This window comes from Suillus discolor, assembly GCF_016758755.1.
Source record: "Suillus discolor strain FC423 chromosome Unknown F5147scaffold_10, whole genome shotgun sequence".
NCBI lineage: Eukaryota > Fungi > Basidiomycota > Agaricomycetes > Boletales > Suillaceae > Suillus > Suillus discolor.
Window position 1 is genome coordinate 556,961 of NW_024541257.1, and position 24,877 is coordinate 581,837.

The 24,877-nt window shown below is 48.9% G+C and overlaps 6 protein-coding genes across 6 annotated transcripts; 5 read left to right on the forward strand and 1 right to left on the reverse strand.

Moving 5' to 3' along the window:
• The first annotated feature begins 3,480 nt into the window (after positions 1-3,480).
• F5147DRAFT_678994 (uncharacterized protein) lies at positions 3,481-4,344 on the forward strand. Its single transcript, XM_041436228.1, has 4 exons — positions 3,481-3,643; positions 3,698-3,817; positions 3,870-4,166; positions 4,255-4,344. Exons 1-4 carry the CDS (start codon positions 3,574-3,576, stop codon positions 4,266-4,268), a joined length of 501 nt encoding a protein of 166 aa, XP_041296431.1. The 5' UTR covers positions 3,481-3,573; the 3' UTR covers positions 4,269-4,344.
• Positions 4,345-8,915: 4,571 nt separating this feature from the next.
• F5147DRAFT_786891 (NADP-dependent oxidoreductase domain-containing protein) lies at positions 8,916-9,546 on the forward strand (the record flags this gene model as incomplete). Its single annotated transcript, XM_041442942.1, has 5 exons — positions 8,916-9,008; positions 9,067-9,144; positions 9,202-9,273; positions 9,328-9,382; positions 9,431-9,546. Coding segments are annotated over 5 exons (414 nt in total), but the record flags the coding sequence as incomplete, so codon positions are not given.
• A 1,048-nt stretch (positions 9,547-10,594) lies between these two features.
• On the forward strand, positions 10,595-11,389 carry F5147DRAFT_679004 (uncharacterized protein; the record flags this gene model as incomplete). Its single annotated transcript, XM_041436229.1, has 5 exons — positions 10,595-10,621; positions 10,679-10,828; positions 10,853-10,857; positions 10,890-11,098; positions 11,155-11,389. Coding segments are annotated over exons 2-4 (226 nt in total), but the record flags the coding sequence as incomplete, so codon positions are not given.
• A 1,291-nt stretch (positions 11,390-12,680) lies between these two features.
• Positions 12,681-13,121, forward strand: F5147DRAFT_650099 (uncharacterized protein; the record flags this gene model as incomplete). Its single annotated transcript, XM_041433414.1, has 1 exon — positions 12,681-13,121. The coding sequence occupies one exon, from the start codon at positions 12,681-12,683 to the stop codon at positions 13,119-13,121; it is 441 nt and encodes a 146-aa protein (XP_041296434.1).
• Positions 13,122-19,171: 6,050 nt separating this feature from the next.
• F5147DRAFT_770303 (uncharacterized protein) lies at positions 19,172-20,856 on the reverse strand (the record flags this gene model as incomplete). The annotated part of the gene is made up of 7 exons (XM_041441138.1): positions 19,172-19,785; positions 19,835-20,129; positions 20,179-20,295; positions 20,344-20,367; positions 20,419-20,466; positions 20,515-20,608; positions 20,666-20,856. The coding sequence occupies 7 exons, from the start codon at positions 20,854-20,856 to the stop codon at positions 19,172-19,174; spliced, it is 1,383 nt and encodes a 460-aa protein (XP_041296435.1).
• Positions 20,857-22,490: 1,634 nt separating this feature from the next.
• Positions 22,491-23,557, forward strand: F5147DRAFT_770305 (uncharacterized protein; the record flags this gene model as incomplete). The annotated part of the gene is made up of 5 exons (XM_041441139.1): positions 22,491-22,533; positions 22,597-22,692; positions 22,742-22,996; positions 23,045-23,143; positions 23,193-23,557. 5 exons carry the CDS (start codon positions 22,491-22,493, stop codon positions 23,555-23,557), a joined length of 858 nt encoding a protein of 285 aa, XP_041296436.1.
• Positions 23,558-24,877: the final 1,320 nt, after the last annotated feature.

The following is a 24,877-nucleotide window of genomic DNA, read 5'->3' on the forward strand; positions in this document are numbered from 1 at the left end:
GCTGTTCCTGGATGGGAATGGCACATCTCACCACTTGGTCGGTCCTACTTCGTCAACCACGACACTCGGACCACGTCGTGGAAGAAACCAAAACCAGAACGACCGGCAGGAAGCTTGAAGCCGGAGTGCGTCATTGAGGGTCACTCTCGATGCATATGGAGCCTTGCCTACTTGTGTAACAGTGGCAATATAATGAGCGCGTCTGACGATAGTTCGATTCGTCAGTGGAAAAGAGACGGAGAGGCAGCGGAAAAACCTTTGAATAGCGATGGGGGGTGGATAGGTTCGATGATAGTATCCCCGGATGAAACAATGATCATTTGTGGAAGTGCAGACAGCAGACTGCGGTTGTGGAATATCAAGGAGGGCAGGATGATTGGCGACCCGTGGGAGGGGCATAATGCTCAAGTGAGGTGCCTCGATTGGTCTCGCGATTCCTTGGAGATCGCAAGTGGATCGCAAGATGGCACCATACGACGCTGGAATCCTGATACTGGTCGACGAATAGCACCACCCATAGAAACCAATCATGGATGGGTTATGACCGTCAAATACTCTCCAAAAGGCGACAAATTCATGAGCGGCGGCACGGATGATGTAATTCGTGTGTGGTCAAAGAACGGCAAGCTGCTTCTGGAGATCCAGGGACATGAAGACGGGGTGATGTCATTGTGTTGGTCCAAGGATGGCGCACACATCTTCTCCGCATCAAATGACAGAACCATCCGAAAATGGCGGGCTATTGATGGGCAGGAACTCGTCGTTCTTCGTGGTCATACCCACGCCGTTAGATCCCTCTGTCTTACTCTCGATGAAAAGTATATTATCAGCGCATCAGCTGACTGCTCCATTCGCATTTGGGATCTCGAGACAAATCACGCGGTCGGAGATCCACTCTTGCATGATGACGAACTCAGGGCGGTTGCCATGTCCCGCGATGGAAAATACATTGCCAGTGCTGGACTAGACAAAAAAATCTATGTATGGAACTTGGAGGCAGCGCTCAAAAATGTTGTGGTACGTGTGCGTTTTGTTGTCTAATTTTCCTTCCCAACTGTTTTGGCCATCTAGGACGCAGATGATGGAGATGCAAACCTCCAGGTAAGTCATCTCTAGTTCTCTTTCACACTACATCTCACTTTTCACTAGGGACATCCAGCCCAACCGAGAGTTGTGCGCCCACCGATCGTGAGCAACCCCACCTTTTCTCATATGTCTTGTCAAACCTTTGACCCCCGTCTTTCGTCTAATCAGCAGGTTAAAGCAACAGGTTCGGCAAGATATGTCAGTGCACTTCCTTGTTTTTCACCTCTCTCGCCTGACACCAAGATACAGGGCAATGATTTCTTTGGCAACGAATCAGACCACGCGTCTCGTCGTGCAGCTCCTCCCGCAGGCCCATTGTCCCTCATTCGTTGGCGTCGTTTGCCCACTTCCATACATTTCGGCACACGACCTGTAAATGCATCCCAACCAATCGAACGACGATCTCGACACTGGAATTTCAACTTCAAGTTGTTTAATGGAGGACATTCCATGCGCGCCGTCGATGTACCTCTTGCTCAAGATGAAAATGTGGGTGGCTCACCTTTCCTCCTATTTCCTCCCATTAAAACACACCACAGAGAATTGGTATTGTCCATGAAACTGATGCGGAAGCGGCTGCAGCTATGCAACGTACGAATAGTAACCAGGCAGACAGTTCAACGCAATCAGGTCAACCAGCTGGGGCACAACCATCTCCAGTCCAACCAATCCAAGCACAAGCACAAGGTTCAACTGGCGGAACGGAAGACTTTGTGTATGAAGTGAGCTGCTGCGGAATTTTCTTTGGTCTCCGTCGTCCTGCTTCGCATCAGTCATGAAGGATGGAAGACGTGTGGCACGCGGATACTCAGTTAAACTCTCTTTGCCCCGTACCTGTGTCTAATTCCTCTCATAATTAATCTTCACCACCATAATTATCACCCACGCACTCGGATCCATCTTTCCCCCGCACCTGTGTCTAACCACTCTCATAATCAATCTTCGACACCATAACTATCACCCACGCACTCGGATCCGTCTCTCCTCGTGCACCTCCTTTTCCTTGCGCTACTTTCCCTGGATTCACGCCACGTGTTGACAACATCACTGGGGAAGTTGGCCCCGTCTTCTGGAATGTAACCCTTGATGGCGATGCGGAAGCAGCTGCCGCTATGCAACGTACGAACAGCATCCAGGCCAACAGTGCAACGCAATCAGGTCAAACAGCAGGGGCACAACCATCTCAAGCACAACCGACAGAAACACACCAGTCAAGCGGTGGGAGGGGAGAAGCTCCCCACGAAGTTTCCTGCTGCGGGTTTTACTTTCAAGTTGGTCGTCATTCCACTTCACATCAAATTGTCTAGAAACTGTTGCTCGAACGTTTCTCTTCCCTTTCTGTGTTTACGCATCAAGCATCTTAGATATAACTCGTTCCGTCCCATATACATGCGCAACGACATTGATATATTTCTTTTAATAAGGGACGCGTGATTGAAGCAAGCATCAGGTTATGCCAGTGTCTGTGTAGCTCTCGCATAGAATATCCAAAAGACACAGGTCCGAGATCGAATACAAACAGGGTCAGAGTGTGCAAGAGGATACTAATACCATAATTTGCACCGGCGTTATCGAGTTTCGCTGGTCTATTGAGATACGATGGTGAACAGCTGCAATATCAAGAGAAAAGGGCACATCAGAGGGCTCGAGCCTGTACGCATGATTGGAGGCTGGTCGGGATTTAGTAGCATGTGCTACCGGATGGGCACGAACTGACAATGTTTGAGTCCGGCATTCGAAAAGCAAATTCGAAAGGGTCAAACCTGCTGCCAGAGAGCGTGCAAAGCTCAGTGCCGAAGTCCATATCCTACATGTATCCCCTTTGTACAAGTATCTGTAGTAATTCACTCCCAATGTTAGGTAGTTCTCCGCTCTTGCTAGTCGGTCGCCATTCCGAACTCGCAACCCACCGAAGCGACTCTTGACAGATGATGTGATTTCGCCTAGCAGTCAAAAAGTCGTCACTTGTGAGCTCTGTTATCGGTTGAAGCTTAAAGTACAGAAAGTACAACACACACCTGCATGTGGGCCACGTCACATCAAGCACTTTATGATGACTGTTGAATGCACGATGCGAGACAAAGGTAAGTGAATGCCAAATGTTCGGCCTCTATGTTGTATTCACGTTGCTTATGAGCTTCTCGAACTTCTTCAATATATATCCGTTCCTATCCTGACTTTCTCGATGTTAGAACTGTTGTGAATCACAGCAAGGAGGTCGGTCGCACGTCCCTTGAGTCATATAGATCGCCCTGACTGAGCTGTTCTAGTAGAATGTGAGATTTCGCTAACGATAAGGCTGTGGCGAATAATGAAACTCGGATGGCTCAATGATATTGTCTCCTTGATTCGAGTTTGGTGATTTGGAGATAGTCGGAGTCAGAAGTGTTGTTTGTTTGCCAACAGCTTTATGCAACGCCTCGGCAAGAAACAGGCTCACATACTCAAATACCCAGAAGACTTCATTTAAATGTCTCCCTAGAAAATATGCTATTCCGCGCTATCCAAACCTCTCAAGACCAACCCTACACACGGACTTTTATCGATAAACCGCAAGGTATGAGTAGTACCAAAGACCTCAGTCGGCAACTAACTTCTACGATATATGCAGAGGATCAAATATACCTGTTTGTCCATGCCAAACCCCGCTCAGCGCTCAACCTCCGAACAACGGTATTCGATGGAAGACCAAGAAAATCGATACACTATGCCTGTCCAACGTGGTACACGGGTGTGTTTCATGCCTTTTATGCATTGTATAAATTAGTTTAGCCTTTCTTTAGGAACCCGAAGTCGCAAAAGTCAAATTCGGCTTCATATCCAACTCCCAAGACACAGCAGCATGGCGTATACGCCGACGCTAATGCCTTTACGAAGGCAGCCACCTCCAACTAGTGTTGTCCACTACTCCCGTGGACATACCATCCATAAGTCCCGCCACCATATCATCATGTTTGCCTTCTCACCCCTCATCGCGTATCGTCCGCCACACCTACACCCGCACCCACATCCACCTCTACACCTACATGTACGTATACATCTCCCGCACCGCAGAGATCGTCCCATCTCTCTTGAACAACCACGTCAAGCACTACCCACTATGCCAAAGGCGAGCCTTTCCAACCCCGCAGGTCCGTATCAAAGCACTATACCCCAAGTTGGAACGAACCCGCAGGCGGTGATCACATAGCAGAATAATAATGTACAGCCTTTGGGGACGAGAGTGCGTGAACGGACGAGAGATTGGAGTGGGGAAGTGATGGTGGGTGTGAGTATATCCTATTATCGGAGTGACGCTGATCTGATGTGTTGGTTATTGGTTCAGCAATGGCCTGGTCCTCCACGGCTAGATGATGAAGAATCTGCAGGTTTGACCTCTCGATTTGCTCAGTTAAATGTTATTCGCATTGATCATTTGTGCAGATGAACCTGCATTGCCTTCCAACGATTCCTGCACAATAAATCTATTGTAAGTCCATTGTCCCCGTCTCACTTGGACATCGTGTCGTCTAACAAACTGCACATATTGTCGTGTCAGAAGAGGAAATTCGAATCCCCTTCTCGTGTTATTCAAACTTATGCTATGTAGTCGGCTGTTTAGCTTTGAAGTTTCACGCGTTGGAGGTGGTTACTCAAGAGTTAACTTGCACCGAGGCGGAAGCTCTATGGTTCGTTCCTGTAGCCTGGTGGATTAATCTGCTATTCAGAGTGGTGAGCAATTATGGAGACAAAAGTTGACCACCACTCGCTTCGTGTGCTAACGGGATTTTTCTTCAGAATGTCTTGAATCTTCTTTCGGGAAAGCTCTCGCAGACTACTCAATGTCTACACGTTTTCCGTTCGTCAGTGCGCACGTATGAGCGAGAGCAATGGGAGGCGTCTTATTACGTGGAAGGGGGGCCTAGCGAGCGTTCTCGAGGTTGTTACTAGTGCACAAAAGCACGGTAACAGTTCGGCTGTGGGTGAAGTGCAGCAGGTCACGTAGACAGGTGAGAGCGTTCAGGTTGACGCCGCGTAGCCTATATCAGGGTTCTTCCGGTCAATGAATCAAGATCATGATTGACTGCAATTTGTGGGAAATCTGGTGAAGTTCATCTGAAGTTCTGAACATGACTTCGGCTTTGATGTCGAACTCTCTGCTTCCTAAGACGGGAAAACTTTGGTTGGGGCACTATCAACGCCCAGAGGTGATGATTACGGTGATATTGCGCAACCAACATCAAGATATGTCCCCGTCGGTCATGCAATCAGGCAATTACTTGTCACTACTGGTAATACTTTGCTTGGGAGTGCTGCTACACGCTTACTGTCTCAAAATTTGAACCGGACCAAGGTAAGTACTTGATCCGGTGGTAACACAGCCATTACTAACATGCGGTATCAGCAAGGCGTCTGCAACCACAGCATGCAAACTGACCCGAATAGCAGGTCTCTTCATCACTTTCTCCCCGTGTCTCTCCTTCCTCTGGATTACTGATTCTGCGCAGTATTTCACTGTCCAGTCTGTCTGTACAACGCAACATCCTTGTCATGCCACGCGAAGAAGCCGAGTCAAGCAAGTCGACGAGACGAGGTGAAGCGCCATTGCACTCATTGATAGATCGAACGACCGCGAAAGATCCACCACCATATGGTGCACAGCACCGCCAGGACGCACTTTGGGAAGGTGAGCAGCTACGTTGTGATACCTACCAGCTTACTCAATTAGAAACAGGCGGGAATGAAGCGCTTCCTCCTATGTGGCAACAGTTCAAGACGCCGGATGGTACAACAGGATATCAAGATGACACGCTCGTGATGACCTCGTGGAACCGACCTTTACCAGGAGTGCGACTAGGTGAGGGATGAAATGGTGACAAGAAGCAACGAACTCACCGTTGAACATAGATAATCCTGGATACCTCGTTGTTACTGGATGGGAATGGCACATCTCACCACTCGGTCGGTCCTACTTTGTCAACCACAACACTCGGACCACGTCGTGGAAGAAACCAAAGCCAGAATGTCCGGCAGGAAGCTTGATGCCGGAGTGCGTCATCGAAGGCCACTCCAGAAGCATATGGAGCCTTGCCTACTTGGGTACCAGTGGCAATATAATGAGCGCGTCTGATGATAGTTCGATCCGTCAGTGGAAAAGAGATGGAGAGCCAGTGGGAAAACCTTTGAATAGCGATGGGGAAGGGATAGGTTCGATGGTAGTATCCCCAGATGAAACAATGGTTGTTTGCGGAAGTAGAGACGGCAGGCTGCGGCGGTGGAATATAAAGGAGGGCAGCATGATTGGCCATCCGTGGGAGGGGCATAGTGCTGGAGTGAGGTGCCTCGATTGGTCTCGCAATTCCCTGGAGATAGCAAGTGGATCTGAAGATGGCACCATACGACGCTGGAACCCGAATACTGGTCGACAAATAGCACCACCCATAGAGATCAGTCACGGATGGGCTATGGACGTCAAATACTCTCCACAAGGCGACAAATTCATGAGCTGTGGGAACGGTCCGATTTGCATATGGTCAAAGGATGGCAAGCTGCTTATCGAGATCAAGAGACATGAGAACTGGGTGGCGTCATTGTGTTGGTCGAAGGACGGCACACACATATTCTCCGCATCGGTTGATAAAACAATCCGAAAATGGCGGGCTATTGATGGACAGGAACTTGTCGTTTTTCGGGGTCACACCCAACCTGTCAGATCCCTCTGTCTTACTCCCAATGAAAGCTATCTTGTTAGCGGATCAAGTGACTTCTCCATTCGCATCTGGGATCTCGGGACCAATGAGGCAGTCGGAGATCCACTCTTGCACGATGACAGAGTCTTGGCTGTTGTCATGTCCCCCGATGGAGAATACATTGCCAGCGCTGGAATAGACAAAAAAATCTATGTATGGAATCTGGAGGCGGCCCTCAAATTCAAAAACGGTGTGGTATGTATGCGTTTTGTTGTCTAAACGGCTCTAAACGCTAATTTCTGACTCGCAGGTGCCAGCTGCAAAGCCACCAACGAACGTATGTGACATATTTATTGATGTTGTCAACCATTTCAAGGTCGTCACTCTAGAGCAATGCTACCCGACTCCCACCTATTCATGCCCGTCGAATACCTCCAACGTTTTTTGATGATTTTGGCATTCATGTGGGTTCTCAGCGTTTTTGCAACCAGTTCTTATTCTCACCTCCGAGTCTTTCAATCAGTCCTCCACGTCGCCTGGTGTTCATCACCCTTCTTCCCATCGCCTTTTCGCACCATCTATTGAGAGTGCACGTGCACTCTTTGCCCGCATTCCGTCGCTTTTTCACCCCTCTCACTCCGGCGGCGGCGACGAACTCCAACAAACCCAAAGGCAAGGGATCTTCTCTCGTCGTGGTCCTCGTGCTGTCCAAGTTGCTGCAGTACGGGACAAACAGGTATTCATTCCTCCCATTCGTTTTCATTCATTGTGGCTCAAAAATTCCGCTCTAGACTTTGTTTGTTGCTCCCCGGCCAAAACAGAAGCAGCAGCAGAGCAGCCAATTGCATGGTCAGGGATCGTCATCGCAATCTCAACCTACCGGTACTCCGACGCCTGTTCCAAATAGTAGTACTCAGGCTCCCACAGCAGCTGCAGTGACCATGAAGTCACGAGTCCTCACGTTGTTGGCCCGTCTGGTGCTTTTGATTTGTTGTGCACCTCTTCCAAGCACCAATGGCCGTTGATGCTGTAGCACACGAAAAACTATTTCATCTTCTTTATATCTATACTTCTTTCGCCTCGCCGTCGATTGTATTTTCCCGTCGTGATACTCGTGCAGTGCATCGGACTTGATAACAATTGCTAACCTTAAGAGGAACGTTCCATGACACCAAGATGATGAGTATCATGTTTCATCCGCTCAACATTCATTATACTGGACTGTCAGGTAAATCATTGAATCAATTTCAGACGAGAGCAAAATCTTTCAACGTCCAGCTAATCAAGTCCCAAACACGTTCTACATGTAGGTTCCCGAACATCAGCACAATTTTCGCAAAGTCAGGCAGCCAAGGATCCACCAAACGCTTCTGACAATTAGATACATCCACCGTGGGCGAAGCACATTCCAGTTCTGTAATACTCCGTTAGAGATAAAACTAAGGTATGCTCAAGGGTCAAATGAGGAACATCGGTATTAGCAAGTGAATTCCATCTTTGTCGAGTCGGACGGGTGCTGATATAGATATCCTACCGATAGCTTCAATATTAGAAGGTTCGAATTATTTACAGTCTAGTCAATCTTGCTCAAATCTCTCGTTTACAATCCAGGATTTCAGAATATTTCGATCCTAGGATATCCGACCGTCCGACCCTTTCCAACATCCGCCCCAGATATGACTCAGCGTGCTAGCCACCATCATCTACAAACAAACAACACCAAGCACGCCACCTTGAACTTTACATCACCCTTTCCCCGCCCCCCGCCCTTTGTGTCTCTTTCCCCGCCCTCGCCGGCGCCCTCTGTGTCATGGTCAATGTTGAAGATGAGCCAGTAGGGAGCTGATGCGCTGATGATGCAGTAACTGCAGCACCTCAAGGCCTCAAGGGCTGATGGTATTGGCATAGTCATTGAGTGTGGTGCAGGGAGGTAAGCATGTGGCGGCGCTGTTGAGTAGCGGCTTGGCCAAATGTAGTAATATCCCTGACGTGCGCAGAGGTGAGGACGTGTGGGAAACAGTGAGCTTAATACATAATTATATTTTAACATTGAATGTAGTATATTATGTATGTGTGGGAATGATGATTATTATACTGGCGTGGATGCGGTCGGACGGTCGGATGAGGTTGGACGGTCGGATATCCCAGGATCGAGATGTCCTCCAGGATTTGATTGTGAACATTCTGAAGTACCAACCAGCTGTCAATCAAGTCGAGCTCAACTTTTGGAACCCTCAACCGGAAATGTTGCAGGTGTGTTTCTAGCTCATACATGTAGACACTTGTACTCGGGCTCATGAGTAATCCGTAGTGGTTGAAGGAAAATGGGCTTGTTCTCGAGGTGTACTCTCCCCTAGGTAACGACAAGCAAGTCGGAAAGTCTCTGTTTGTACGGTACCATTTCCAGTCGCGAGGACAAGGCTTTGTCGTCTAAACACTCTTACAGGTTAAAGACATCGCATGCAAACTTGGGATCATCCCAGCTCAGGTTATTATCTCGTGGAGTGTCCAGCGCGGCGTATCTCGATATCTCTGTAGTATTGTGTCATAACTCACCATTCCAAATCGATAGATGATCATCCTGCCGAAGAGCATGACACCTGCTCGCATCGCAGAGAACCTTGCAGGTGAGAAAGTCCAAACTTTTGTGAGGCAGTATCACTCAATCCAGCCAGTATTTGAACTCCCACAAGAAGGCTTTGGGGGGTCGGAGACAGCGGCAGCTTCGCACCCTCCGCAGAGAGTGGTCAACACGAGCGCGGGCTGGAAGTTGCCGTTAGATGTGTTTGATGGGCAGTGAAATGTGTGGGATGTTGCTCGATCAACAATTCGTACTACTCATCTAGGCTCTTATAGTACAGCGTTGCTAGCAAAAGGCCGATTAGCAATCTTCCAGAGACGCTGTCCATCTAGCACTGCCAAAATGCGAAAATAGCACAAGTTCACCTGACAGGTGCAATATTTCAGGCCCTTCTGCAAGGGAAAACTGACGATTCACTTACCGGCTCGGGTTTCCGCAAAGATATCCTGCAATTGATGATTAACAGGCTAGCTCGATGATCATGAATCATGATGGAATGTCCCACCGGCCGAAAGGTGACATGGTTACAAACTGCACCAGGTAGGGAGCAACTCAATAAAAGGTACAATTACACCTCTGGTGCCAGAAACAGATGCTTTCCTCGCTTCGTATATTCTTTGGGCTTACGGTATTAGTATACAATGTTAGACAGTTCGATAAATCACCTTGTTTACCACTCAAGTTGCTCTGAATCGCGCTACCATGTAGTAGTATGAATACCGTGCGTGTTAGTTCCACGACACACATTTTCACCTCACCCATATAGTGTTGTGCGCAGCCCTCGGGACTTCGCGTGCTGCACACCTTGGCTACCTGAAGCCTGACCAGAGGACACGTACGGACTGAGATTCATTGTAAGCTTCCTGTCCCCGGCTTCTGCATGAGGCAAACAATGGAGATGTCTAGGACATTGAGTGAGCTTCATCGCCGAATGGCTCATAAATATGTTTCACATACGCACCATGCGCCTTCTTACTTAGCTCTTATGATGAATGAGCGCTGAGCTGTGGACCCATCAAGATGGCCGTGTAAACACTATAGGTGCTAAGTGGGAGAACATATGATCTGAGTTTAAACTTGGCATGCTGATGGCCCTCCCGCGCATTAGCCACCTCGTATTGGGCATATCTACAAGTCACCCACCCCCATCAAAAACATGCACTCACCGCTCATAAATATCCAGATACAACTCTTCATCCCTACAAGTCTTAACTGCAGGACGCTCAAAAAGACCTCCCTTCAAATTTGGTTCCCGAAAAGCTTGTGCAATGGTTGAGAACAAGGTGCGTCTGGGGATCCTCAGCATTTTCTGCAGCGAATTAGATCTGATTTTGAAGTGCAGGAATCGAGGGTTCAACCTTGTCTTCTCCGACTCGTCTCACCTTCTAACAATATGGCATGGCCGACCAATTCACCGGAAATTCAACATCGCATCTCCTCACTACTGGATATTCTCACTGCATCATCTTCCGAGCATCCATCAGTGAAGTGCTGCGTGTGAGTACTACATTGTGAACACGTTTATGCAGGCTGTGTGCTCAGTTCTTAAACAGTATATCAATGCTATTCCCCATCGTTCAGCCCTCCGACTACCTATTCACACCACCCTACCAAAAGTCGCTGCCAACAATGGAGAGCTCAAGACTTCGCATCTATGCAGAAAAGATGTTGAACATTGGTTGCAAGAATTGGATATCTCTGAGGAAGAGCGCAATCAATTCCTCAAGTCCGTTGTTGATGCATTTATATAATCTGTGCAGCCGTATGTATTATTCTATTTGACTGATGAAGGTTGTAGTTGACATTTGACTCATACAGGGAAACTACTTATCATCACACGCTGTCTTGCGTTACTTCATTGTCATCCTCTTTGCCTGAAAGTCAATCAGAGGCTGTCGATGCCATAGCCTTAGTATTGTGCTTGTCCGGGTTATTTGACTTTGATCCATTGTTCAAGTTCGACACTTTTGTATGAGCAAAAGATCACGAGCCTTTCTCGCTTTTGCAGGTGCTTCAAGTTTTGAACAGTGGTCTACCAGAATTACATTCTTGGCTCAAAAGCCATCCCGCTGTCCTTGAAAAACATGGTAAGTCAGTTCATTATGATTAATGCCATATGTTTGAACCATTCACGGGCCTGCAGAACTTGACTGAGCACAGCTTGAGTGAAAGATCCGTCTTCTATCGGGCATGATCTGTCGTATTCAGAGGTCGTGTCAATCCTGCACATTGAATTGAGTGAAGTAGAGAAGTAGGCGATCGATGGTACGTCCTCTTGACATCCTGTCATTTATAATGATCCTCAAATAGTTGATCTTCTTTCAGGAAAGCTCTCGCAGACTACTCAATACCTACACGTTTACCGGTTGTCAGCACACGTTTGAGCGAGAGCAATGGGAGGCACTGGAAAAGTGTCTTGGTGTGCGGAAGGCGGGCCTAACGAGTGAGCTTGGGGTTGCTACTAGTGCACAAAAGCACAGTAACGGTTCCGCTGTAGGCGAAGTCATGCAGCAGGTGACACATACAGGTGAGAGCGTTCAGGTTAACACTGCGTAGTCTGCATCGGAGTTTCTCTTGTCAGTGAATCAAGGCCATGGTTGTTGTGGGAACGCTGGTGAAGTTCATTGTCTTTATCTGAACATGATTTTGGCTTTGATATTGAACGTTCCAAATTGTCTGATTGTTAAGACGAGAAGACAATATCAATGCCCGGGGATGATGATTATAGCAATATTACACAGCCAACATCAAGCGACTCCTGTATATATATGTATACCTGTTCCAATCAGTCATGCAATCACTTGTCACTACTGGCTGGTGGTGATTTGCTTGGAGTGCTGCTGAGTACTATCCGTCCTGGCTGAGTCGTCACCCCCACAAGTCGTCAAGTAACACTTTTGTCACAGTTGGTCACAGCTGCCATTTCTAAGCCCGCTCAGTTAATGCCTCAGATCCAGATGTCAGTTAAGTCAGAGCAAAAAATCATGTGAGGGTGAAATACTGGCTTGCATTGTGAGCCAATGCAGCTTCTTTGATGATCTTGTAGATATTGTTTGTGACACCCTGCAAAGCTGCCTGAATCCACTGCTCATATGCGGGATCATGCGATGCCCTTTTGAGTGGCTATCTCCGAGTCTGACAAGTCGTCACAGCCATTCCAGGTGCCAGGTAACGTAGCCTGCTGGAGTTGCCCGGCACCACACTTCCAGCTGAGCGGTAGCACAGTCTCCCACATTTGTTTTTCTTCCTCCCATCGTCAACAACGAGCTCGCCACAGCTATAGTACACTCACTCGTTGTTACTTTTGTTCTTTGCTATTATTCAACTCCTTTTTCCTTGTCAAAATGCACGAACACCTTGGTCTTCACTTGCCTGGGTCTTCTAATGCTCTGCCTACACCTCCGGCCACCCAGAGCTCAGGCCCATCTGCAGGTAGCTCTTCGTCCATTCTGTCCTCTGCGAGGCATCAGACCACCTCCTCATCAGGAGTTGGATCCTCAAGACCATCCACTCAAAGTGGCACAGTTGTTCCTCAGCCTGCACCCCAGCAGCATCCAGCACAGACCACTATGCCTAATGCTCCCAATCAGCAAGGAATACAGTGGAATGCGCAGCAGCAAGCTGTGCAGCTGCCAGCCCCTGCTGCGCAAGGGCAGCCTGCCCTTGCTCCAGCAGACGAAATTGCTGTGCTACAAGCGAGGATCGCTGAGCTCGAGTGGGGGAATGCTCATGGCAACCACACACCGGCCAGAGCTGCCCCCCCTCATCAAGCCTTAGTTGCTTAGTTGTAATTCCATTCCTGTAGAACTTAGAGGCGAGTGGACGAGTTGGAGGGAGCTAATAGAATGAAAACGATCTCAGTACTTGGGACAAGACTCTTTGTATATTCGGTATATGTACCTAATAGAATGAAAACGCTACAAAAGACATTAGCTATATTGTATGACATGCAACTAATGGTACTCACATCTCAGTACTTGGGACAAGACTGAGATGCATCTAACTATTTGGCTCTAGCTATAAGGGAAAACAAGCAAGAACATATATTAATCAAAGACAAGAAAAATAAGGGAGGGCACGAGCCGCTGTCAATGCGTGCTCATCCATTTCCATTTTAGCATGCGCTCATACCTCACGTCTCGGTTTCATTGGCCTTTGGCTGCTCAGAACTCTTGCATGTCGGCACTCCCCCTCGAGCGCAAGCTAGGCTCATCTGGCCTCGGAGATTTTGGAAATGAGGTCGAGGGAGTGCCTTGGTAAAGGTGTCTCTGATATTGTGGTCCGTCAAGCAGTAGAACAAGGCGAACATACCGTCCTTGATGTGCGCACAGATGAAATGGTACCTGATGGCGATATGCTTTGTCCAGGACTGGAACTTGCTGTTAGCTGCTAGAGCTATAGCGGCCTGGTTGTCACAGAAGATGGACATGGGGAGCGAGGGAGCCTCGTAGAGCTCCTCAGTGAGGTATTGGAGGTAGGGTACCTTGCGCACAACACTCATCAGAGCGATATACTCAGCTTCTGTGGTGGATAACACTATTAGTGGTTGTTTTTGGGTGCTCCAAGCCACTGGGCCGCCATTCAACATGACAACGTAGCCTGACATCGAATGCCGATGGGGCTGGGATGCCCAGTCCGCATCCATGAATGCCTCAAGACCACCGTCCATGAGGCCAAGGGTGAGCTCGAAGTGGGCTGTGCCTTTTAAGTAGTGCATCATGCGCTTGGCTGCCTCCCAGTGCACCCTACCAGGGTTACACATAAACTGGGACAGTGTGGCAACTGCAAATGAGATGTCCGGCCGCGTACTGGTGGTGGCATACATGAGTGATCCGATGGCACGCTGGTAAGGAACATCGGCCATGGACTGCAGCTCGCTGTGGGTCGAGGGGCACTGGTCATTAGACAGGATGGTGCCGGTGTCCATTGGCATCTGGGCACTTTTCACATCTGTAAGGTTAAAGCATTCTAGCACCATGTTAAGAATGTGCTCAAGGGTCGGATCTGAAGGGCTTGGCTTCAGCTCGTGTGCTGCGCCCCTTACCCGAGTACGGGCACCTAACTTCCGAGGGCTGTTGGATGATGTCCAAAGGTTGTCGGACGAGTCCGGAGTCCGATGTCCGATGCGTGGGAATTCCGGTGGACGTTCGGGAACGAAGGATAAGACTAATACGGACGATGTCCGAACTAGAAAGGAAACAGCGGAGGACTACCAGAGGTAGAGGTGGAGGTAAGAAGTTTATAGGAATCGATCCTAAGACTAGCAGAGGACGATGAGAGGAGAAACTCAAGTTGGATGGAGAAGGGAATGAGCAGAGTCTAAGATAATATTCGAACTGAGGAAGTACAAAGATTCTACAGGGTTTATATACTACTGAGGACTTAACGGAGAGTCAGTCTGCGCAGTCCGAAGCTATGTGAGGCTGTGGACGGAGTGTATAGAAAAGTCAAACACTAGTCTATCGGAAAATAGTAAATGAAGACGGAGATGAAGACATAGGAAAATAAAGGCGGAAATGAAATGAGGTACGGAAAATGAGTATAGTCTAACTGGAGGAGGAACATACAAAGGGATAAGGCATGGAAGATAGACGCGGTGTAGGGATTCATTTCTGGCTAGGCTTGGAGAGACTGTCTTTACCTTACCTTATGTTGGCACTTTGTAGCTTACATAATCAAGTTATCTTTTCACCAGTTACCAGTATGAGTCTGTCTGAGTCTTGAGCAGTTTTTATGACATTTCCTCTCCTCTGAGCCTTGAGCCTGGTCCAGAAACCCTTTAGGGTCGAATAGCAGCTAGGTTCTGCAAGACCCAACATTGTTCAGACTTACCATCTGAATTGTTGTACCTTCAGTGGGTCGGATCCGGACGATAGAGAGAAGTCGGCCGGATCCAGAAGTCCGGAAATGATGTGTGTGTGATTGGTCTGGGTCCGGGTCCGGAACACGGGATATGACACACCATGTCAATGTAAGCCTTTTGAGACAGAGTGATGGTGTGTGCAGTGCGGTCGCAGGAAACTTTCAAACCTAGCAGCCAATTCAGCTCTCCTAGGTCGGAGATTTCGAAGAATTCGGTCAGTTGGGACTTGAAACGTTGGATGTGGGATATATGGTTGGATGTGATGGCCATGTCATCAACGGATACAGTCACGACAGTATGCTCCTCCAGCGTGCGTTTAAAATAAATGGCTTGGTCGACCTTTGAGCGAGTGAATCCAATCTTCATGAAAACACCAGCCAACTCTTCCGCCCACTCAAAACCTGCTTGCTTCAAGCCCAGCAGACTTCTCTTCAGCCTCAAAACCTTTCCCTCTTGTCCTCTCCTCAAGTAGCCTGGCGGTGCCTTCATGTAAATCTCTTCCTGGACGTCCGCATATAAGCACGCACTTTTTATATCCACTTGGTGGATTTCCCAGTCTCTCTGCGCAGCCATAGCTAGAACGGTTTGGATGGTGGTCATGTTACAGGTGGGTGCAAACATCTCAAAATAGTCAACTCCCTATTGCTGACACTGGCCATTGGCCACAAGGCATGCGCAGAGTTTAAGTTTCTCCCCGTCTGGTCCACTGTAGCACTTGGATTGGCGTTGGGCTCGTATCCTGCCAAACTCACAAGTATTCCACATACACATTCCTCAACACTCCGTTTACCTTCTGAGAGTTCCGTACGTTTGTCCGAGTTGTCCGAAGGTCGTCCGTCCATTTCCGAAACCTGTATACAGTTCCGATCCCCCATACCATGTCCCGTCCGTGTCTGTTTGACTTCGCTGGTGCGTTTTCCACTTGGTTATCTGTTATTGATTATGTTTAGGGGCACATATGTTGTCGGCCCATCAGTTATACGCATATCAAACACGCCTTGCGCCTTATTACATGCATATCTCTGTAGCGGCTCGCCTTGAGTCTTATTACATTTCGGATGTCTTATCTCGCTACTGGTTTCGCCTATGCAGTTTCTGGACTTTCACGCTGTAGGATATAATCTGCCTCGCTAGCTACTCGCACTTTACTTCACTTTCCCTGCTACGAGTCATAGTCAGTAGAGTCACTTTCGGATAGTCATACTTCGTGCAATCGATCTTTTGTTCATTCAGAATGATTGTTTGGCCTGACCGCTGCCATTTCGCATCTTGCTGTCTCTAAGTTCTTTCGATAGGCTTTGCTTAGTTATACTTCGCGAGTCTTATACTTCGCTACACCGTTGTACTTCTCTCGGAACATTCACTGTTCATCGGAAGCTCTTCGGACGCTCCGCGCAACCTCGGACCTTCGTTTCTAGATGTCAGACCACCTTCGGACCACTTCGGTACTTCGGACATATCCTCGGAACACCGAGTGCACTCTTGGTAACTTTCCTTCTCTCACTTCGATCTTAACAAGATATCCCTTGCTTTATATCAAGGAGCATTTCTATAGGCAGTCTCTTGGGACGAACATCTCACTCGCACTCTGAGTCTTAAGGTAACACTTTTGTAGCACCCGCATAGAACCAACTCTTTACACCGCGTTTGGTGGTGAGAATGTAGTGACATGGAATGACATTTGCATCACGTGGTAAGTCGGTAACTTCCCAAGTGCCGAGTTTCTCCAATTGACTGATTTCATAATCAATGGCCTCTTGCCATTCTTCACCATCTGGGCCATTCAGCGCCTGCTGCAATGAGGGCTCTGGCTGCACTGCGGCCATGGCGTACTGGTGAGTGACATACTCTTCGTCCACCGGTACTGACCCTTCTTCTTCCAGCTTTTGGATTTTGGCTGCAAGATTAGCATGCTCCCCCTCATTGAGGGCAGTATAATAACCTGGCGGTGGGCGTACTCTGGTGGACCGTGGAGCTGCAGGAGGTTCTGGTAGGGGGTTGTGGGTTCTTGGAGGTGTGTTTGGCGTTTGTAGGACCTTGTGGGTTCTTGGAGGTGAGTGGTTCGCTGACAGTTCCTGGGCGCTGACTTTCGTGACGACAGGGTTATACTCCCCCTCGACCGGGATGCTGCTAGCGACATCAACCGACTGAGGTATGAACGTGACGTTATGCTCAACCGAAACACGCCTCTTACCCTCCCAATAGATGCGATAGCCCTCACTCTGGGTGTCTACCCCCATAAACAAGGCCTGCTCCGCCCTAGACTCCAACTTCCTGGCATCCTCCACATGCACAAAGACTTGGGTGCCAAACTCATGGGCGAGTGACAGGTCTGGGCACTCATTGTGCACGAGCGCGTGCAGCGTGTGGCCAGGTATCAACCTGGACGGCAACCTATTCTTTAGCCATATGGCATAAGCAACTGCCTCCGCCCATAGGTACTTGGGTAGTCCACGTCCGATCAACATGGCATGTGCGTGTTCCACAAGCGTGCAGTTTAATCGTTCTGCTACCCCATTCTGTTGGGGCGAGTCATGGACAGTGAGCTCCCTGCTGATACTGTGTCCCTTCAGGTACACATCGAAATCCCCACTCAAATATTCCCCTCCTCGATCCGAGCGAAGGGTCTTGATACACAAGCCGTCGTGTTTTGTGGTGAGTCTTTTGTGATATTGTTTGAAAACATCCAAAGCCTCACTCTTCTGCTTCAGGAACGCAACCTGGGTCTTCCTGGAGAAATCATCAGTAAAGCTCATGTAATACGAGCATCCTCCGAGGCTAAGTGTTTGAGCCGGCCCCCACAGATCTGTATGTATGACTTCGCCATACCTCTCCGCTCGGCAGGTGCTCTCCTTGGGAAAAGGTGCATGGGAGGACTTTGCCTTGATGCAAGCCTCACAGAACTGCTCGCTGGACGTAGTGTCGAGGTGAACGCCTCTAACGAGATCCTTTGCAACAGCATGTTTCACCACTGTCTGGGAGATGTGTCCAAGTGCCTTATGTAGGGCGTGTACAGTGAGTTTTTGACTTGCCACGTGTGCATGGTGCTTAGCTCGGGCAGCTATACTATACAGCCCGTCTACTTGGGGAATGGCTGCAATGATGGTACACTTGGGCCTGGCAGAGAGTATTCTGCACATTCGGTCCTCGAAATGGACTGCTAAACTGGCCGCCATTATACGGTTGGTTGATATAAGGGTAAACACCATCTTCGGGGCATAGAGGGCATTCTGGAGGGTGACAGTGCTTCGCTCCTTCCCATTCGGTAAGTCCAGCCTCACACCACATACTGCAGTCACTTTACCCTTGTATAATGCGTACAGCCGAGGTTGAAATATCCCTGTTCTACACAGGCCATCCCATGTGGGCCCATCAATGTATTGCTGTGTTAAACACAGGCGGGCCGATGTGAAGTGTGTATCTAATACAAACAGTGGGCCCATGGTATGTAGTGTAGTAGATAAGTGTAGACTTTCCTATTGACTTTGGTAGGTAGTGTATGAAGTATGTACCTGATGTGAACAAGTGGGCTGAGTGGGCGGTGGTACTGATATATACAGATGGGCTGAGATTCTAAGTATGGAGAATGATCATGGACACAGGTCGGTCAATTGGTCGGTCTTTCCAGACCAGCTTCCACAATACACCTGCCAGGACCACCTCGGTCAAATATGACAAATATGCTACGCCGCACCAACTGCAAACCTGATAAAGATCAACTGTGCCGACATATGAATCACACAGGAGTCAATGTACATTCAAATCCATACCAAAATAATTAAATTCAAAACCAAGTGGTATACAGGTAAAATTCACCGACCAACACATGATATACAGTACAACTATGTAATCCGCTGAATGATTGGGGAGGGAGTGCACGGGATCGGCGTGTGCTGATGCCGAGCACACTTATTCAGATGTGGATGTGCCACCCTGCATATCAGGACGACCGGAAGGTCGTGAGGCCGAGGTTCAACCGACTCCAACAGAAAGAGGCATGGGAGCAACTGAAGGGCCGAACACGCCGTTTAAGTACCTCATGCCGAATGCGGTGGCCGAGGATTCATTGCCATGGCTTAGCATTGGTGGTGGGAATGATGGATTGGCGAGGACCCGTTCCTGCCGAAGCTTCTTGACCAGGCCGACAAGTCCGTTCACCAATGTCACAGTGGCACTGACATCAAGCTGCATGGAGGAAAGCTCGGCACACATCGAGGAGATGCGGGCGTCAAACTCCTGTTCCATCGCATTCACCCTGGCAAGGGCATTCTCGTCGGCCATTTGCATGGCAGTGACCTGAGTAGTCAGGGTTAGCAGGTGTTCAAGAATGGTAGGTGATGAAGGTGCTGAAGGAAGGGAAAGGGGGTCAGCCACAGGAGTTGGTGGGGGAATGGGAATGGGCGCTTCATCAGTGGGCTCCAGCCAATGTTCGGCAGGGAAGTCGGCTGCAGAAGCTATGTCTGCAGGCTGGTCAACCATGATTTGATCTTCAGGATCAACTGACATCTCGGTGGCGATGTCGGTGTGCCGCTCAGCGTTGGTATCAGGGTCCATATCGGCATCATCGGAACCGGTAACAGACTCATCTACACGCAAGGGTTAAAAGACGTTATTGCGAAGAACAAAATCACTTACCGGTATCCTCAACAGCATCCTTGGATTCTAGGATAGGAGTGGGTGGATGTACACGCGAGGTCGCTCTGGTTGTCTGGGATTGAGCCTTGGATTTTGAGGCCGGTGTGGCCTTTGACCGAGGAGGGTGTGACTTTGGGGCCTGCGTTGTGGATGTGCCCCAAGAATCGACTGACACTGGTTGGTTACACCGCACCTTCTGGAAGTGGCACTTGGCACAGGACTTGATGGCCTGCCCCTTCCTGCCAACCACCACAAGACAAGGCTCCCCGGTGCACCTCGTGCATGGTGGAGTGTACTATGAAACAGTGAGCACCCTGTCACTGAAATGAATTTGCCCAACTCACCACCTCAGCATTGGCCTTCAGTGGCCCGCGCCCTCTCATAGGTTCGGCGATTTCCACAACCTTCTCCTTTCCTTTGCCCTTTGGCTGGGCTCGGCCGATCTTTGGTTCGGCTTCCGGCTGAAGATGATTGAGGTGTGAGGACTGACAGGAAGAGGTAAATCTCACCTGCTTGATGGACTTCATATTACCCTGAAAAGAAGTCAGCCATGAAATTGGCACCGACATTACCACCGTGCTTACCTTTGATTTTGGCAGCGCTGCAACCGACGATTCAACAATCTTAGACCGCTAAGTTGGTGTAAGCAGTTAGTTGGAAGTGGTGAATGGAAAACATACCTTAACTACGATTGTCCCTGTCGGCTGCCTGTCCTCGTCCTCGGTATCGGAGATGACAGCCTTTGACAAATGCTTCAAGACCTTGGGTTTCTTCCTGCCTGACTCGGCATCTGGGCTGTCCTCTCAGGATCTACGAGTCCCTCGGTCAGACCATTTGCCCTTGTTGGTTATGGTGCCAGGAACAACCAGATTGTGAGTACAACCGGGACGAGGAAGTGAGTCAATTGGTGGAACTGACATCTGTGTGGGAGCTGGGGTTGCCACTGGGGAGAGTGCTTTTGATTTTGCCGGTGCCGGTGCCAACACTGGTGCTGGTGCTGGTGCTGGTGCTACAAGTAACATCGGTCACGTGGCCCCCCTATCATTTTCCCTTCATCCTCGCCCTCACTATCTACCGGCTCGTTTTCCTTTACCAACTTTCCGTTGACCGGATCCTCGGGACCGTTCCCGTCCCTCGCATCACTTGCCTCTATGCACATGCACGCACGTTCATCCCCTGACTCGACCACCAATGTGGTCCTGCACCTATGACTCGGTCTGACTCATGCCACCAATGTGGCTCTACTTTCCTGTTCGCTTCTGACTGTGGATTCCCACACATTGTATTCTTACCGTTGGACCGTTCCAATGTTTCTCGGTCTCATTCCACATTCGACCACCCATCACTAATCAGGCTCTGTTGCCAACACACCTATACCATTCTCATCTCCCCTTTACCCTTACCTACAGTGCAGTAGCCTTGCCCTTAACCCTCTCCACTTAGTATAAGTAGTCGGTCATCCTGTACTAGATTCTCTAACTTGAATCTACTCAATCTTCCCTGGAACATACTTCCCTCTGAACGCCTCTAGGCTTCAGTCTCTAGTATCTTTTCTTAGTTGCTCATTGCGACTAAGTCTACCTCGATCGACACTCATCGTTCGGACAAGACTGTCCTTACTTTGAGCCTGGTGACTTCACAGACATCCGTCTTAGAAGTCACGTGACACGTGCATCTGTGATCGCTGCTGATTTGTCGTCGCCAGTCTCACTCGCCATACCGGATCCTTCCGGTTACGTCAATGACCGTTAGCGGACGACGCCCCTCTTAGGGCTCTGCATAACAGATCTATTTGAGTGCGTAACAGCTGGTGCTGGTACCAGTTGTTCTGCACGGATATTAAGTTGCAACTGTGAATACAAAGAGTGCCAACTCACTATATCCAACAGTCTTTGGGAAAAAAGGATGTGACTCCATACATGGGTCGTCAGCCAGCACACAGTTCTATTGAGGGACAAGACCTTGATTCATTGTCGCCCGGACCTCGGCGGCAGCAGAAAGGACAAACGGCAAGATGACCGAGCATGTCCTGCCGTGCTGTTGGAGAGCTTGAGACTGTTGATCGTGAGTAGGTACATAACAAAGAAAGTAAAAAAACACGCACCACTCGCCTCGCAATCTTGTGAGCCTCATCAACAACTTCCCGGACATCTCCTTCCCAGCATATAATTCGGCTGACTGAATCGTGCACAAATGTGTTGGTGAGCGCCAAAGCATCATTGGATTCTTGTTGTGACAGCATAGTAGAGATCTGAAAGTTGAAAGTGTGAGGGCGTCTGTTTGGATGTGGATAGGACTTAACAGAAGTTGATGCGACGCAGAGTGCCGCATTGTGACACTGCCAGAAATGGCCGAAGGGTGGAAGAAGCTGTTGGACTTCTGCATTGTTCATCAACCGCATTGTTCAAGTCCACCACAATTGTTGATGTATTCCCACGAAAATTCAATTGACAAAGCTCGAAGGCTACAAGATGAGCGCATCAAAGCTGATGGGAATTTTTTCGTCACATGGGACCAGTGGGTGCCACCGAAGTTGTTTTTGACTCCATCACCTCAACAAGACCGGATCCTTGTAGGCCACAACCATATTTCCATTGGACCTAACGTACCAACTCCATCCGGCCCATTTGAAGTAATGAAATCAAAAGTCTCCACCATGGCATCCAGCGACACACACCCAAGCGCTTCCCAAGAAACATGTTGGTGATAAAGGTAGATTTTTATTTATTTAATAGACCTTTTCTAACAGTTGAAAACATTAGTATTTGACATGTGCTGGGACACCGAGGCCGATCAAGTGCCGATGGTTGAAACACAGAATCTAATGCCATCGGCCGAACAACAAGTGAGAGGCCAAAGTGACTCCATTCCCTTGTTGACAAGGTATACATCTGACCGGTTCATTAGCATTTGACATGTGTTGGGACACCGAGGTGGATTCAGCACCGATCATTACACCAGAGGCAGTCACACTGTTGGCTGCAGGTCTATACAACCTTTGTTGGGACGACAAACCACATGTGCCAATGGTCGTTTTGGCGCCAATTCGAGAGCTGGAGCCTAGGAAGACCAAGATTTTGGACGTGACCTTGCCCTTTGCAGCCGGTCAATATGACATGTGTTGGAATGACAGTCTGTCTGTATCGGTGGTCGCATACAAGGGTAAGTGTCGGTCATTAACACTACTGAGGATAACCAACTATTATTCAGCTGATTTCGACATGTGCTGGGGAGATTCGCCATCAGGAGGAGATGGTCACCTTGAAGGTATTTCCATTGTGGCACTGACCATAAACTTGGTCGACTTAGGTCAGTCATAATTGCAAATCAAATCACCAGTATTGACAATCAGGTGCAGCTGGTGATACACCGGTATTCTATGATATGTGTTTTGAAAATATCTCCGTGGCCACATCTACAGCGCCAAGAGATGGATCACCGAGTCAGACGGCCGAATCCAACAGGAACTTGCTGCGCCGAGCTGCATCTCCAGGGCCGAGGGAGAGATTGCCAAGTCAGACAGTTGAAGCCGGCGAGGAATTGCTGCAACAAACCGCATCTCCAGGGTCGAGAGAGAGATTGTCAAGTCAGACTGTCGAAGCCGGTGAGGAATTGCTGTGCCGAGCAAATATGAGCCTTGACTTCATTGACACTATGATCAGTAAGTTCATTTTGCTCCTGATAATGAACATCATGAGGAGGGCCACACTTGACAGGAGATGATCAAGGATGACAGTCCACTGATATCTTGGACGCCAACCGGGGTTTGATATCAGATTATCAGGATGCACGTGACCAATTCCTCACAGCCAGCGATGATATTGCCAAAATTGAACATCTAATGAACATGCACCATCAGATTGATGACCCGCTGCATATATTGCTGCTAGCACTTAGGAAAATGGGCCGGGGACATTCCCCAATCCAATAGTGTAGAAGACTGAGTAGGGATGACAATGTATATATCAATTGTACTCAAGACCGAGTACCGAGACCTATGACGTTCCACAAATACCATTTATATAACACCATCATCGATGACTGAGCAGAATGGAAAAAGTTATATGACACATGAGACTGCTGACAACTACACATAGTCAGCATATCTCTTGGGCTTTTGTCGAATTCGAATGCCAAGTGCATTGTCAACCTTACTCCTTGTGCTTTTTGCTGGCGCATCAGAAAGCGACCAAGACGCCGGTCTGGCAGCCTTGGCCTTTTTTGGTGACTGGGCATTCACCGCCGGTAATACATCCCTAGTGGCTTTGGCCTTCTTTAGCAACCGGTCATTTACCACCGGTGATGCCTCTCTGGCAACCCTGGTCTTCCTCAGCCCCTGGTCCTGCCCTGCTGCAGATATACCAAGATGTTCTAGACCCTGATGAGTTGAATGCGGGCCGAAGCCATGTGCTTGTGGGCTAGTATGATGATCGCGAGTTGGCTGATGCCTGGCCTTTGTTGCAGTGTTGCCAAAACTTTCACTTTCTGATGCCTCTCTCACCTGTGCTGTGGGAATGTGGGTCTTCCCTGCAACAATTGCTGTTCTATCATAGCAGATTTTCCTCGCAGAACCTACCATCGGTCGGTCTTCATGTGCCGATTCTGTGCTAGGTGTGTGGATGGCAGGCTCAATTCTGACTCTCTTCCCTAAGCTCTTGGGTGGTGGTCGGTCATCTGACCCTGACTGATGTCCCACCTGGTCACTGTGTTCTGCATTTGCGCCTTTCCCTACACGGTCTGGGGCATGTTTGTTTACCTTGGGTGGAGACACATCTGCATCGGTCTTGTCAGAATCTTCATTGGTGGAACTGACATGAGCTCGGTTAATGAATCTAGGCCGCCCTTTGGGAACTCCGGCCGGTGATGGTGCAGCAGCAGCCGATGACTTTTTGGTTGGCCTGGGCCACATGCCTTCATCGTCAGCATTGCCGTCAGAGTGATCAGACTCTTTGCTGACAGGAGGGTGCATCTTGCCCTTGTTGTCAATCCAGGCCTTGAACTTCAATGTCACTCCAACCTGGTTGTCCTGTCGGTCCAACCAAC